General features: G+C 42.8%; 1 protein-coding gene across 5 annotated transcripts in view; it reads right to left on the bottom strand.

The window, feature by feature from the left end:
• The window catches only part of LOC128348790 (suppressor of tumorigenicity 14 protein-like), a 44,426-nt gene extending 28,852 nt beyond the window's left edge, over nucleotides 1–15,574 (bottom strand). For 2 of the 5 annotated variants that reach the window (XR_008318332.1, XM_053304435.1), the window contains exons 1-8: nucleotides 14,318–15,574; nucleotides 13,984–14,152; nucleotides 12,213–12,337; nucleotides 10,676–10,743; nucleotides 7,295–7,485; nucleotides 7,169–7,207; nucleotides 4,608–4,854; nucleotides 2,021–2,163 (exon numbers count right to left, since the gene is read on the bottom strand). Coding sequence is in view for 4 of the 5 variants with exons in the window: in XM_053304435.1 (XP_053160410.1) it covers nucleotides 2,021–2,163; nucleotides 4,608–4,854; nucleotides 7,169–7,207; nucleotides 7,295–7,485; nucleotides 10,676–10,743; nucleotides 12,213–12,337; nucleotides 13,984–14,152; nucleotides 14,318–14,401 (1,066 nt within the window). In the remaining variant the exon portion in view is untranslated. Of the gene's footprint in view, nucleotides 1–2,020; nucleotides 2,164–4,607; nucleotides 4,855–7,168; nucleotides 7,208–7,294; nucleotides 7,486–10,675; nucleotides 10,744–12,212; nucleotides 12,338–13,378; nucleotides 13,576–13,983; nucleotides 14,153–14,317 lie in introns of those variants that run through there. The other 3 variants (XM_053304436.1, XM_053304439.1, XM_053304438.1) reach the window with 3 other exon arrangements.
• Nucleotides 15,575–16,530: the final 956 nt, after the last annotated feature.

Below are 16,530 nucleotides of genomic sequence, written 5' to 3'. Positions count from 1 at the left end.
TCCAACACTAGGGCCAGAGGCGTAACTAGGGAAAACGGCGCCCGGGGAAAGCACTGAAATGGCGCCCCCTCACCGTGCCCCCCCAGGTTTTTTCCTCACAAGCGCCCGCCGCCGCCGCCAAGCCAGGCCACTGACTGGCCGCCAGGCACCAGCAAAGCAATGGAGGGGCGCAGGCAGTGCGGAAGGGACCGCTCGTGGGGAAGGGGGCACCAACGCGCTCCCTTGACTGCTGCAGCACTGCTGCACTGAGCAGGAAACATTTGTATTAACAAAAAAAATTAAATTTTTTTTTAAAAAATTGGTCATGGCGGCGCCCCCCACGTGGCCAGAAAAGATGGCGCCCGGGGCATGTGCCCCCCCTGCCCCCCCTATAGTTACGCCTCTGACTAGGGCTGTCTTTAGGGTGTGGCAAGCAGGGCAACCGCCCCAGGCCCTGCTCTTTTAACCCCCATTCGAATTAACTGGAAGGGGCCCCCACACTGGCTGATTTACCCTGGGCCCCGCACCATGCCAGGGCTCTCTAAGGACGGCCCTGTCCAACACTCCACTCTTCTTCAGAAGCAGTTGCTAATGTCTCTCAAATTTTTGAACTCTTCTTTGTTTGACAGTGGAGAAGAGCAAAATGCTTTAAATGCATCAGGCACTTTCTGAATATTCCAATGAACAGTGGCTGACATCCAGACTAATATATCACTAATGCTAACTAGCTCCACTAAGTCAAGAGCTTGCCTTCCAGACTAGTGCAAGGGTGTGTACTTGCACAACCTGTGGCAAACCTTTTGTTGTGATCAACAGTCCATTCAGTATAATGTATTGCAGGGAGTGATGCAAAACTATCTGTTATCTTCGGTGTGCAAGTGCAATGCTTGTACATAAGAAACCGAGACTGCAAGAGATTGTGCAGGCGGGAATATCTGCTCAGGCCAGCTACCCAACTTTCTTGTCGGTGTGTATCATTCTTTGTTGCACTAGTAAAACATTAGTTTGAATGTCAGCCAGCTTCTCTTAGAACTGTGGGTTCCCCCCGATCTCTTGCCCTGTATTCTCCCCTGGAAACAGTTGCCCCAGTCTGATAAACTGCACCATACATGGGCACCTGGAAATGTACATGGAATTCCTACCCACACTAGCAATAAGTGGCTGGATACCACACAGCGAAATGCAGGTGTTACTGCAGGTGTCTAAACCCACCAATGCTGTTGAAGAACAGCCCTGCTCCACTGTGACTTAAAGTTGCACAAGTGCAGTTGCATAGTGCCACACCCACTGGAAAGAATGGGTGTCATAATGTGCACCTGTCTTGGAGCAACTTTAAGTCATAATGGAATAGAGCTGTTCTGCAAAAGCACGGGTGGATTTAGATACATGCAGCAGAGTGGGTATTGCTCTATATTGCCTGTGTTTTGCTGTGCTGTATCTCAGCAACAATTCACATAGAACATTTCAAGTGTTCAAAATACATATTGAGGTTTCCGTGTGTAGAGCCTGCAGGCCTTCTGCGGGGATCCCCGCAGACGATCCAGCACCGAGCCTGGGCAGCAAGATCGGCCACTCACATGACTACCAGCTCTGTGACAGAGCCGGTAGGGACAGTGGGGATCGAGGGCCACACAGGCCCTGGAAGTCCCAGCATGCCCCGCGTGAGTGTGCAGGACATGTTGGGGAGACCCCCGTGCCACGAGGCTTGTTGCAGCCTCACCACAGCTCATGAGAAGCTGCACCACGGCGACTCACGATCAGATAAACGGGGTTAGCAGAGTGCTCGCTCCACTAAGCTCACTTAATGGTGGAGATACTTTCTGCGGTTTGCTGCCGGGAGCCGCGTGGCTTCCACTGCAGCACACAACTCCAGGAAAGTGGGCTAGGTTCCCTTAGCCCACTTTCCTGCGGTCGTGAGAATCGCCTACTTATCTCACCAATAACTTCTTCAGAACTATACGTGAAGCCACAAAAGTTATTCACAAAGATTAGCACACACACAATGCCTGTGTCTGATTTATGTTTGCATCTGACTACATACCTATTTTAGGGATCGCTTGGAAATATGCTTTCAATATATTGCTCTCTTTTCTTCGATCCAGCGAGAAAGTGACCAACATTACATTACTTGATGAAGTTAACCGTATAACTGGGGGAGTCCAGGCCCCAGACATTCCACACCATCTGAAATACATTCAAACTGATTACAGCTTGTGAGATCTTTCACCATGTGGCTTAGTAAACTGTGTTTCATTTCACTCTGTAAAGCTGATTTGGTGCATTGGGACTAGATCTGAAATTAGATTTTGTACAAATTTGGGACCTGACAAGTTCTCTGGATAGTGACAATATAGAGTTACAGCAATACAGTAAGATAAAATACATTGAACCTACTGCAGAACTGGTATCCAGTTATTGGGTCTATCGTTATGGTTTTGCTCTAAAACAATGCATGGACAGAGTCTGGGATTTAGCAAGATTATGGCCGCCTTTGGATGTAACAAAGAACCGTGGGTCCAATGGACACACAGTTCTGCACCCCTCCCCCTGACTCTCCCATCCACATTTGGACAAAATGGAGAACTACATCTCTGCAGACTTGCTGATTGCAGAGAGGTGGGGGAACTGACTGTGCAGGCTTCCTTCTTTCATGAAGGACAGCCCACACAGCCAATAGCAGTCAGAGCGAGGGAGAAGTCTCCTCCTCAACTCCAGTGCAGAGCTGTAGGACTGTAGAGTGCAGAGCGTGAGAACTGTAGTGCCAACATTTGGACATAATGCTGGCATCGCAGAACTGAAGTTGGAGGCAGCAAAACAAAGTGAAAACTGAAAGTACAAAATACAGTTTGGGGAGCAAAACCGCTTGTCCATTTTTGAACAAAACTGCAGTTGCCAGCATTCAAACATACAGTTTTGGAAAGTGGAAGTGAAGGGATCTCTAGTTTTGTATTACACGTGAATGCAGCCAATGTTAGTGGCTGGCATTCTCCACAGCTCTCCAGTGATGGAAGGAAGGCTTTGAGTCCACAAGAAGCTTTCAGCGTCCCCACACTGAAGGTTTCATGGATGTGGAAGGGCAGTGGGGACTGATTTTTTTTCATATTTCCCTACCTCCAAAATCCCTTTCTACTGTTATAAATATGTTCCTGAAGGCTGTGTGACCCTCAGGAACATATTTATATAAAAAGAAAGAGTTTTTGGCAGGAGTGGAGAGAAGCAAAAATTGTTCCTGTCCCCCTCTGTGCCAAGATCACTGCCCAAGAAGCCTTCAGCTCAGGAATGCTGAAGGTTCCTTGCAGACCCATAGCCCTCCTTAAGTTGCTGGAGGATGGTCAATCATATCAGACACTCTTTCTCAATGGCCAGAAGGCTACTTTATGTTTGTTAATCGGAGTTAATGAATGTAGCACAGACATAGATGGCTCTGGGATGTCTGGAAAAGCCACCAGAGGTGCATGGTGTCCCTCAGCTGATGTGTGCATGAAAACAAACAAGAGCTGATAGACAATGAGGGAGAGGGAGAGGTGGGGAGAGAGAAAGAGAAAGACTAGATGAGAAAGATTGAGGTGAATATTGACTGAAGGTCCTTCAGGTGCTGAATGTTGACTGAAGGCAATTCTTCAAGGTGCAGGGGTGTGGATCTGATATGAGGTAGAGATCCTCTCTGTGGATCTGCTATGAGGTAGCAAGCTTGGTGCCTGAGAGGAGTGTATGCTGCTTATCTCCACCTGATGCTCAAGTTGTATATTTGTAAACAAAAACATTACAAAGACACCATAAGTCTCCAGTGATCTCTCCTCCAAAATATAGTGTTGCCCCTGGAACTTAGAGAAATGGGGCACATATAAAAATGCTTCCTTAGATTGAGTGAGAGCATCGGTCCATCTAACTCTGCACTGCCTGTTCTGACTGGCAGCCGCTTTCTAAGCTCTGTGGCTGAGTGAGGTCATTCCCACGACCACAAGGGGATGGGCTGGGAGAAAGGCAGGAGCCTATCTACCTTTCCCCCACACAACCAGCGCCCAACTAGGGTTCCGTTCTGTTCTGCCACCCACACACCCACATCAGTGTAGCAGTGGCGAGCTGGGAGATGTCCGGGAGTGTGAGGGGGGAGGGAGGAAGCCGGGCTGCCTGGTATCCCACAATGCACCACGTGAGCAGCACCCATTGCACTGCGCGAGCACCATGATGCACGGGTAAAGCTTCCTGCTGCTGGGCCGCTACATCCCCCCTGCCCCTGGCTCTATGATCAAGGTGGCTGCTGGCAACCCAACAACCCACACAACAGGCAAGTGAGGTAGGGGGCGCACACTTATCCTTCTACTTCATTATAAGCCTGGGTTTAGAATCAGAGCTACCTGGGAGAGGAGTGGCGACATCGGGAGCAATCCCGGGGCTTCTCACAACCAGCCCTACCTGGGCCAGCCCGTCCAAAGCAGGTAGGGCTGGTTGTGAGAATGGCCTTAGTCTTTCCCAGTCTGTGCTACCTGCAGTGATTCTAACTGGAGATGTCGGGGATGAAACTGGGAACTTCTACATATGCCTTACCACTGTGCTGCATGTAGCACAGTTTGGGGATATGGCTTTGTTTTGTGATCTACATAATAAGCTTAACTTTATGCTCCTACCTTGTAATGATCTTATTCTGTAGCGGGAGAAGGAAATCATATGCAGATAGCCTGTGAGATGCACAGCTCCCCGGAGTAACGCCATGTGAGGTAACCACTACCAGTCTTACAACATAGTCAGACGGAACTCGCAGCCTCCACTGATAAAAAGATTTCTTAGGATTCATCAGTGTTAATGTCCTATTATTACCAGGTTTTGCATAGAGGTCAAAGGCCACTGGTAGACAAAACCAAAACAGATCAGTGGCTGAAAAGCAGTAAGGGAAAGAAATTAAAAGAGAAATTAATCCAGACCCTGTCGGTCCAGATCCCAGGGAACAAATGTCTAAATACCACAAAAGGCAGGTTTGTCCATCTCATCAGACAAGGACTGAAAATGTTGTGAGACAGCTCTGTGCTATGTTCTCACCCCATGAAGCTGTCCTCCCTTGGGACAAGACTGAGGCATAAAGGCTGTGGAAAAGGATCTGCTTCATGCACTTGATTTGTGGCTAGAGGAATAGAATTTCTAAGTATTAAGCCAGCACCTTTCACCAACTAATTCAATGCAAAGTAGCTCTAAGTGCATCAGCTAATGGAGGAAGCAAGTGAACCGCATCAGTTTAAGTGGACAAACAATAACACACAGTTTGAGACAATTAAACTTTCTTACAGGGTGATGCTAAACATGTTTCTTGAAAGTTGTCCCATTGAACTCAGTGTTATTTATTCTCTAGTGAATGAACTTAAGAATGCAACCTCATAGCAATACTCATACTTTTAAAATGCTGTTTATTATTATTTCTTGTTTACACAGTCAGACAGGTGTTATTGACTGGTTTGTTTTATCCAGACATCGAATCCTTCCCAAGGACCTGGGATGCCAGAATTTTATTGTCAATTGTAATAGATATCGTTGCAGAATATAGGCTGTTCCCAGTAAAGCTGCTTTTTGTAACTGGCTGATGGTGATGATGATGATGATGATGATTAATAATCATTTACACTTATAGAATCTCCAAATCTTCTAGCCTCACTGCACCTTGGCTCAGCCACACTAATTTTACAGATGAGGAATCAATTTTCCCTAGGATATCCATGGCTAAATTCACTTTCAGTCCAATGCTCTCAACATTTTTTTCTCGAATCAATAAAACCCATGCCAGGATAAACCATCTATTTTTGACTTCATTCAGTATTCAAGACCATGTAATATCCTACCTGTAGCATTAAATAATGATGGTTCCTACATATCATCACGTTTATTACAGTTATCTTGTGGTGACAAAACTGTTTAGAACAGATCTGCTATCTCCAGGCTGTGATCTTTTAGCTATGCAGTAGAAAGCAAAGCAGTAATTTCCTAAGATAGAAGATTTTTGTTCTTATCTATGGTGAAGGTTTAGAGCAGAAAACAGAGTTTTTGTACCTGCCCATCCTACCCCATCCACATGTTCTATTCTTAAACAGAGGAGCTGTCGTAAGCTGTGTTAACCCTGGTTAAATGAGGTTGACCAACATCAGTGAGATCATGAGAACCCACGCACAGTGGGAATCCTGGCGAATTTTCAAGGGTAGAAAAGTGATCATGAGAACAAGGCTTTAATTGGTCAAAAATAGCAGTTATTTAGATTATTTAACAGGGGCTGTAAAACAATATCAAATGCTTGTGGTATTGTTGAAAATTATCATCATATTGCTGCTCTGTTTGATTAATGCAGTGCCCCGTTCATGCAGGGGGATGAATTTATACAACCTCAAGCCTGGATGTTGAATTTATACAAGTCTGGATGTTGTCTACTGTGTGCAAGTCTTGCAGAAGAGATTGCACCAAAAGGCCTGTTCTGTATGTTGGGCCACTTTTCTCATAACTCTCTTCTACCATGACAGAAACAGCCTTCCCATGAGCAAGAAAAGTATTTCCCTTAGTAGGACAGCATCTTTGGATCCAAGCCAATACAAATAAGTGACACAGCGGGGAAGCAACCTGCCTATAGAGCAGGAGGCTATTGGTTCGAATCTTGCTGGTGTGTTTCCCAGACTATGGTAAACACCTATACCAGGCAGTCACGATATAGGAAGATGCATTTGTGAATGGAAATTTGTTTGTGAATGGGAATTCTGGTTTCCAAACCTAGACCCAATTGTGAGCCATGGCAGTGGGTGCAAGCTAGCTGGGAATTCTGATCAAGAATCAGATACAGGCTAGTTAAATAGAGCCTCCCACGTAGCCCACAATCATTTTTGGAGGATTTAACCAGGATTTCTGCTTGCAGACGAACGAAAATCATGAGAATGCCAGCTGAGATCCTGGATAAGTGGTAAGTTAGTCAGGTTTTTAGCTGTGTGATCACAGCCTCAATAGTACTATTCTGGTTAAATTATTCTACAGGACTACTTAATTTCATTGGGACTATTCAGGAGTACTTCAGTCTGGATACTTCCCAATGACTTTTGAGCAACACTGGTTTCACCACTGAGGCCCAAATCAAGAGCCAGTTCTAATTAAATGAATGAGGGTTGAGCAGGAACAATCTGCTAGTGGCATAGAAATGCACAAGAACAAAAGGATTAGCTCATACCTGATTTTAACGTCACATCATAGTCCATGGAATCTGAAACTAAAAATGATCAATAGTAAGCATGTGAATTTTTAGCATACAAATGGATTTTTTTAAACTATTGAAAAATATCCAGTATCCTGTTACCAAAAAGCTCCATAGTGATATCAAAATCCTCTTCTAGAGAAAATGTTTCAGCAGAGCTGTTCACAGACAATGTCTTTTTACTGGTGATTTGCTTTTGATATGCTGAGGTTAGATTTTTAATAGGGAGAACAATATCTTGTGGACCCCAAAATGTGCTCCAGTAGTAAGCTCGGAGACCATTTTTTCCTTCACTGGAGAAAGAAAATAATGGCGAAATAAGATTCAGGTGTCGCACCAGAGACAATAACAATTATTTGTATCCAAAAGCCACATTGGTCTAAATTAATGATCTTCACTATTTTTCAAGCAGGGGCCACTTTGGCAAAAAATCTTCCATGTGAGAGCCATTTCTCACGGTGCTAACCTCTGCACAGTACATCACTTTTCTCAGTGATTGGAGGGCCTTTTAATAGAGACTGAGCTCTCTCTTATAAGCTCTATGGGGAAAGCTCTGGGTAGCGTACACTTCTCTGTGCACACCTTCCAAGATGTTGCAGGAGGACCAACCAAGAGGACTCCGTTCCCTTAAAGGAGCCTCCCAGCAATGGGCGAAACACAGCAAGGGAATGGTCATCTATGCATGGTATCAGGGAAACTGTGCAGAGTATTCAGCTTTGGCTGAAGCTTCACACAAGTCCAATCAACAATTAGTCAGGATGCTGCACTTAGGGTCAATGCAGGCCACCACTAGCTCCCAGGCCTTACAATGAAAAACACTGGTCTAAACAACTGGACACCCAACTGTTCTGCAAGGACTTGCAGTATCTAGAACAGGATAAATCTGTTGGAGTTGGTTCACATAATGAAGCTGCAGACATCTATCATTACTAACCAACATACACATAAACACACATACATCCTGTCCATATTGGACCATTTGTTTTCTTCTCCCATTCCTTGCTCAAGCGGAGAAGGATGATGCAATGTTCAGAACCTGTAATGTTGTAAATCTCTTTATCAGAAGACTGAGAAAGCGAAAAGGCAACCGCAAACAGAGCCATTGGACACACTGGGCTCATGTGAGTATGAGTTTGTATAGTGTTAAGCATAATGAATACATTATGCTAAACACTTGTATGAGTATACAGTGTACATTATGCTAAACACTTGTATGAGTATACAGTGTACAAAGGTACAGATCTGTACACAGTGGCGCTCTTTGGACCGGACTTCCGGGCGGAGGTCCACTCCTCCACAGGCCTAGGTGGGGGCCCTCCAAATGCTGAGAAGCCTGCTAATTTAAGTTATTTTTAAAAATAATTTAAGTGGCTGGGTTGTTCATGTAAAATATGGTATCTCTCTGCAAGTCAGTGGGAAATATCTTATTCAGAATCTCTTTTTAAAATTCAAGAGAATTTTTCCAGCTTTCCCTGAGCATATTCTGGTGTAAAAAGTAGTGCATTGCAGCTTATCTGGTGGCAGCAGCAGGGTCAGGGGTGACTGGGGGGCCCCCAAAAGGCTTTTAGATCCAGGCTCCGAAATCACTTAGGTACACCTCTGTCTGTACACAGGTACAGTAATTCACATGTTATTTATTTATTTATTTAGTACATTTCTATCCCGCTCTTCCTCCAAGGAGCCCAGAGCAGTGTACTACATACTTAAGTTTCTCCTCACAACAACCCTGTGAAGTAAGTTAGGCTGAGAGAGAAGTGACTGGCCCAGAGTCATCCAGCAAGTATCATGGCTGAATGGGGATTTGAACTCGGGTCTCCCTGGTCCTAGTCCAGTGCTCTAACCACTACACCACGCTGGCTCTCTGTTGATTGTACAGGATACAGCAGTACACTTCATAACTGTACCAGCCTTTTGTAGTGCCTGTATCCAGGATCACCTGAATGCAAATACAGTCATTCATACAAAACTATGTAGGAGTGTACAGTCATCTGTACACTCACACAACATAATGTCTGAATAGGGCTTAAGGGATGAATGCTTAAAGCTGCATCTGGGAGCAAGTGAAACTGAACAAGTGGAACTTACTTATGAGTAAACATGGATAGAACTGCCCTACACAAGTTCCAGATTTAAATAAATTGACTATAAACGTAGATGGCCTTAGGCAAGCCACTAATTCTCAATCTCAGCTTCATTCTATCGATGGAGTAAAATTATAATATGAACCCTACCTTATGGGCATCGTATGGATTACTGAGATGCTATGTGTGGAGTTCTGTGAACACCTTTAAATACTATAAGCATGCTAATTATTATAATATGATGGCTCACAACAGATCATATCCCTGTCATCTCCTCCTGTTTCGGGTATTGGTGTATCTAGAAGCAATTATCTGTGCTAGCACAAGTAAAAGAGAGCCAATTTAAACCATCCATTTTTACATAGCAACATGGCTGTGGGGAAAGGGATTTAGATGGGATAAGTCAGTCTCATACATTTTCTAGCATGTATCAAGGCTGTGATTTCTTCATATTCTGGCTCAGATCATTTAAAAGGGTTTTCACGATGTGGCAAACCACCATACCAGCAAGAGTCTAAGTATTTATAGGTTGTCATGCTAATATTCCCCAAAAGGTCAGCTCATGGTGGCTTTACTTCAGAAAGAGTATGCCAGCTAGCCACACACACACACACACACACACACACACACTTGCTGACCATGCTGTCCAGGACCATGAGTGTTCATCACCTGTTTGCAGAGGGTAACGCCCAAATTAACACTACCCATGGGTGGGTAGTGCAGGATCACCCATGCAATGTGGAATCTGGGAGTTCAGAGTTCCAATCATGTGAAGGATCCACCCTGCAGCAGGGAATTTTGTTTCAAAGCTTCCCCCTATGGACAAGTGGTGAATTCACAGAGGTCAGGTATGGCCAGTGAGCATCTAGGCACAGGTGTGTTACACGCCTAGCCCCCATGCTTTGATTTGTCTTCTTCATTCATTGTTGTCTATAGTCAGCACAACTTCTGAATAGGGTTATTATCATTTTCAACACCGGGTAAATGAATGTATGTGCATGTATGTGTGTTGGGGGAAACAGGCTCTGTTAACACTGTCCACTAAACACATGTACGTCAGAGATTGGGCGTATTACCATCCTGCTTCCCCCTTCCCACACTTGCATTCACTTACCCAGCTTTGTCTGAAAGGGGCTCACATCTAGTTTTAGCTGGATTGGGAATGCACTTAGGATGGCAGCCAAAATCTAATCAGTACAGTAACAAAACTGGGTCCAGTTACAAATTGCTTGGCTTTATTCTCTTACAATTATTGGGAATGTAAATAGAAAAGCCATTAAAAATTGACAGACAAATGATTTATTCATTTAGAGTGTGTATTTATACATACACATACACACACACGCACGCGCGCGCACACACACACACACACACACACACAGATGCATAGACACTCTCTTACCTGAATGCAGCAATAATAGATTTCAAGTAATAATTTCCTAAGGCAGAAGTCTCATACAATTCTGCAAACTGATAGTTAAACAATTAGAAAGCTAAATATAAAGAACAAAAAAAATCTGTTAAGTTTTGATGCATCATATTTTTAAGTGTTAAGCAGTAACAATTTTTTAAAACTTTTTTAAAAATCTGTTTCCAATAACTACACAAAGGAAGTGAATCTCAAGGCAGTGGAAAGAATAATACAATAATGTAACATTAAACTTCAGTGTGATAACTTTTTACAAGGAAGCATAATGCAGTTTTTTTGCTAAACAGAGATTTTTTGAAAGAAAAAATCAGTATGAAGTTAGACCCTTTAAGATCTGTCATATCTGCCTTCTAATCAGGTCATAGGCTACTAATGTTGACCATGACAAAGCAGTTATGAGACCCATGGTTAACTCAGCTGGGAAATGCTAACAGAGTGTTGCTTTGTGTTCTCACACTTTCTGTTTGCATGGATGCAAACAGAGTAAACACACAAACAGTATATTCACACAAACAGAGTAAACGTGGAAGGGAGGTGTAAGAAAACAAGCATTGTTGTGCTGTAAGAGAAATCAGTTCCATATAAATTGATAATCTAAAATATCCATACATGGGGAAGTGCAAAACTGTGACTCATATACCACATAAAGCCCCACTGATGGACATATGTGGTGTGTGCACCACTACTATATCAAGTGTTTATATTGTCCTTTTCAATCGCCACTTTGAAAGATGCCTCTTTGCTCAGTTAGCAGACACGCTAACTCAGTCCTTCTCCAAACCATGTCCTCACTCTGCTACAAAGATCAGAGAGGCTCCTTGGCTCCTAAGCCTAGTGTCAGGACTGAAGTGACGTTCTCCCATGAAAGCATTGCTTCAGCACTGACACTACTTAGGAACCAGTAGAATCAATAACAGTAGTAAGTGAATATGAAAGAGCCAGGGAGCTTCTTTGAGTTCCATAGCAGAGCACAAACACACTCTGGAGGAGGATACCATGACTGCACATGCCCTGTGCTTCCATCAACAGGGATCTGCATGATATTTGCGTCATTAGTCTGAGAATCTATGTAAAAAAAGAAGGAAGCTAAAAGCCTGCTTATTTTAAAACAATACACAGAACCAGATATATTTCTAATTTAAGATGGCCCAAATTATTTTGTTACTTGGAGCATAAAATCAAAATGGCACCATGATTCCACAGTACATATGTAATTAGATTCTCGAGAGTTGGCTTCTTGAAGGCTTCCTCACAATGCTTAATGGGTAATACTCCCCCCACCCCACAAAATGCCTTCACTTTGTCTCCAGCCACAACTCTCATCCTTTGGATTTACTTGCATGAAGAACACTAAACCCGTATTTAAACACTAAACCGTACGGAAGGAAAAAAAATAAACTAATCTGTGCCTCAGCATCCTAGTTCCTATGGCATATATCCCAGTCACAAGACTATCAAATGAAACATAAGCCCCAAAGAAGTCTTTTATAATATCCAGAGGAGAACTTACACAATTCTGGACTGCTTCAGCTTGCAGTATAAATGTACGTGATGTGGGATGCATTAGATCACTTGTGTAGGTCAGGTTAGGGATCTCTACACTTCCACCGACATAGATAAAAGAGAATGTTGGAGCTGAAAGAATGAGATGCCCACATCAACAAAGAAACAAAAACAAGTTATCAGTAGTTCTGGTTGAGTGAAAACACAGCATCTTATTTTATGTGATTAGAAAGACACTTTCTTTTTTACAGTACTGATAGTTTTTAGGCATAATGTGTTTTTTTTAATATAAAACATACATTATGTTTTAATAGGTTTGTGTTTTTTTAAAAGATTATTTTAATTAATTTTCCTAATACATACACAACTGCCCCAAATCAAACTTTATTAGAAATGCACTCCTAATGGGTGCAAATGAAAATAAGGCTGTACTCCTCAATGCAGAGTGGAAGCCCCACACAATGAGCACAATGAGCTTACTTCCAAATAAGAATACATAGGATTGCACTATATAGCTATTAAATGCCACTAATCTTTAGGAAAATGTGCTCTAGAGCAGGCATGTGCAGGCTTCAGGCTTGCGGGATCAATTTTGCTATTCTAAGAACCCCAAGGTCCACCAACCACAGCCAGGTGCAAATTAGTGGCTTGAGGCAGAGAGAAGAAGTGACTGGATATACTCAGAATTAAGGATCAGCTGTCACTGAGGACATGCTCAGCCCAGGAATTTGTTTCAGTTCCAGAAGTGAGCTCAAGTGCATTCACACAAAAATCCACTCCTGTTTTTCTCCCAAGCTTTCTTCATTTCAACAGCATGGTTTAGAGAGGAAAGCATTTCAGCAGTTGCTATTGTTAGATAACTGGGAGTCAGGGTCAGAATCAGATCTTTATTATGGTCATTGACCAAGTACATAGATTCAGAAGCCCTTACCAATCTCCTGATAGATCCTGATCTACCTTCTGTCCATGCCAGATAAAGCATGTCAGTATTCTTTCTCCCTACTTCATACAGGCAAATGTTAAATAGATGTTGAGTATAGGTTTTCTAAAATGTTTAGGCTGTTAAAATACAGGCACTTCATGCAGTAAAAAATTCAAGGCAAATACATAACACATGATTAATGCAGCTCATTTCTTAGGTTGGGTGTATAGTGTAGAAACACCACTATGTACCTGCATTCTGGATGCAAGGTTTCACGCTCCACCCCAAAACAACAGCCTTTTGCATTGGTGACAAAACAAATCTGTTAATAGATGGTAATCTGGTTCAGTTTATAGATTTCTCTTGCTGGATTGGAACGAATAAATTAAGCTTAAAGGGGAAAGATTTATGATGTTTGGGCACAAGTTCCTTATATTATGAAAGAGACAAATAACTTTCTATTTATTTTATTTAAACCATTTTAATAAATTCTTTTAATAAATAATCTTATTAATAAAATAAAGTTAATTTTAAGAAATGATTATGATCAATACTGCATATCATTGGAATCTTGCAACTCTAAATTAAAACGAATGCAAGTAATTAAGTAGGTCTGGCACTGAAATTTCCTAGAAAGTAAAGTTTGAATTGAAAGCCAGAGTTTCTCCCAAGCTGAAACCTCTGAGAATTTTCAAGAAAGCTAAACAAGTGTTTGGAAGACAAATGAAATTTCCTAGGCAGATTCTGTATACCCCTAAAATTAGCCTTAAATGTTTACTTGCCTGAAACAAGATGAAATGCAACCTTACATTCTTACTGAAGACTAAAAGCAGTACTTTCAAGGAAGGAAACTTACAGTAGGTATAGTACAGGACCAACAGAATTACAGTGACAGTCAAGGACATCATCGGTAAAATTTCTAACAGCCATCTTTTCCAGAAACATAAACTCAGTTTTTCATCAAAAGAATGCTCTAGGCATACCATTTCTTTTTGTGATGCCTGGTTCTGGGGAAGAGACAGACCCTGTTAACAAATGAAAGGGGAAGACAGGAGAAATCAACAAGTCAAGTAATGCAACATGATTCTGTCCTTGCTCAGCTGACACCAAATTTATTATTGCATTATTCATGAGCAATTTCCAAACAAGAGTGTGTGCATGCAAGGAAACTGAATGTAATTTCTTCTTACCAGTCCAGAGAGACACTCAGAGTCACTAGGAGTGGGTATGCTGTATATAACAGAGAGACGCCTGGAGGGGAAAGATCTCGTCATGATTCTTCCCAGCTTTGTTCTGCGCAATTCTAAATATCAAAATTCTGAAAGGAACTTTGACAATTTTATTAGCAGGATCAATCAAAATGATGCCTTTGTCTTCTATTGTTGGCTTGATTCTTCTTGGCTATAGAACTAAACAGCCTCCAGACTACCAGCATTCCAGATAGTAGGGGGGAAGGAAACAAAGTCATACCCACTGTAACTCTTTCTTTTCCAAATGAGACTGATATAATCAGGTGTACACAAAAGGAATGAAATCTCATTTGAGAAGCTTCCTTTTAAAATGCATGAGCAAGACAAACCCACAACTACCCATCCAAAAACTCTAGAAATAACAGAAAACAAATATATTTTGTCTTAATAACATATGCTTTGCATTTGAAAGAGAGCACACAGTCTTTCTTTCTTTCCTTCTTTCTCCTTTTTTTAAAGAGTCAGACTATATTTTAAATCTCCCTAGCTCTGCTAAGTTAATTAACCCTGTCGAGTGTTACAGAAAACTGCTATCTTAATTTTCAAGTTGTGAGAAAATTTGCTATTTTTATTCATGATTTATTCATGGTTTGATCAACTGGCATGTTGGAAATCACTCAAATCACAGTTTCCTGGTTTGGACATCATGGGAAAATGTGGTTCAAGGATACAGACAGAGGAGAAGCTTGAAGAGCAGCTCCTCAAATTTTTGGGATGGAGAGAAAAGACACTTGGTGGGGGGTGGGGAGATATGGGTTACTAAGTTTGGTGGGGGAAGTTGTGGGGGGGACTTCTCAAATGCTTGGGTGGAGGAATAAGCACCCCTGGTGTGGTTTGACAAACCAGGAATGCATTTAGCATTGCATTTAGCTGGATGCATGAAGGAAGGAGGAAAGTGGAAAAGGAAGAAGCAAGCATGAGCCTGCCACCCCTTCCTCACTTGCTCATATCCAACAAATATAGAGGTCATTCACATGATCAAAACCCTGGTAGCTAGGAAGGGCTGGGGGGGAGGAAGGAGCCTTCCTGCCTCCCCCACATGAGCAAATGGTTGCTAGAGCTCTGATGCACCATGTGTCCTCATGACCGGTGCAGCAGAACTTATAGCATTGGGGATCCTGAGGAGGAAGTCCTCCATTATCCCACAGTGCAATGCGCAGGAAGCCAAGTGGCTGCCCATGGCAATGTTGCAGCTCCTGGCTGCTCTTTAAGCAGCACTTTGTGATTTACAGGAAGCTGGCTGCCGGGAGCTGCAGCACACCACCCCAATCCCACACACGATTGTGGCTGCCATGGTTACATAAGGCTTTGGCTCTTTAACCTTTGTTAAAGGGTAGGCTTAAAAACAGGGTAGCCCTGCTGTGGAGCAGCAGGGCAGCAGAGGTTCTGAGGCTCCACACGATCCTTGAAACCCAGGTTTTCATGCTCCTGCCCTGCTGCAGCTGGTCATGAGAATAGTCTCACTGTCTGTTAGATCACCTCAACCGGAGCATTGAAAGGAGCAAAACTTAAAACATAATGGCATAAAATAAGCACAGCACACATCCTACAGATCTTCACACATCCACAGCTGTGTAGCAAGGCACAGGCCCCTGCTTGACTTGGCTCTCCTCCTCCCTTTCCTCTTGCTGTTACTGCTGCAAACAAGCCGCGTTGCCCACCTGGTCTCAATGATGTGCCTAAATACACTTTTCTGGGTTCTCGTCTGGGTCCTTATATTAAGAATAACCAGACACAGGAGAAACTTTTATAAGGCTTTTAAATATTTGCACTACTGCAGATAGTGGTTCAATGGTTCTCTCACCAAATTTGAGGACCCTGAATTACAATTTCAATAGGTCTTTATACCTTAGAATAGTGCTTACACGGCTCGAATAAACATCTGTCACACACCAATGAGAAAACAGGATATGCCTTATCAACATGAGCCACAGACTTCTGTTTCCTAACTTAAGACATCACTTTATCTTTACAATGGCTCTAACTTCCCTTAAGGTAAACACATTAGCTAAGCACTTACACAATTTTCACCTTTTGTGGATTCAAACACATCATCAAGAGCCCCATCATTTGTTGCTGTTGTTGCCAACGATGACAACCAACCAACCAACCACCTGGCCTCCATGGGATCTGAAAAAAGTTGTTGCTGCCAC

The sequence above is a fragment of the Hemicordylus capensis genome, chromosome 3 (assembly GCF_027244095.1).
Source record: "Hemicordylus capensis ecotype Gifberg chromosome 3, rHemCap1.1.pri, whole genome shotgun sequence".
Taxonomy (NCBI): domain Eukaryota; kingdom Metazoa; phylum Chordata; class Lepidosauria; order Squamata; family Cordylidae; genus Hemicordylus; species Hemicordylus capensis.
Note: the sequence above shows the minus strand (reverse complement) of the source record. Positions and strands in the feature narration are given on the sequence as shown.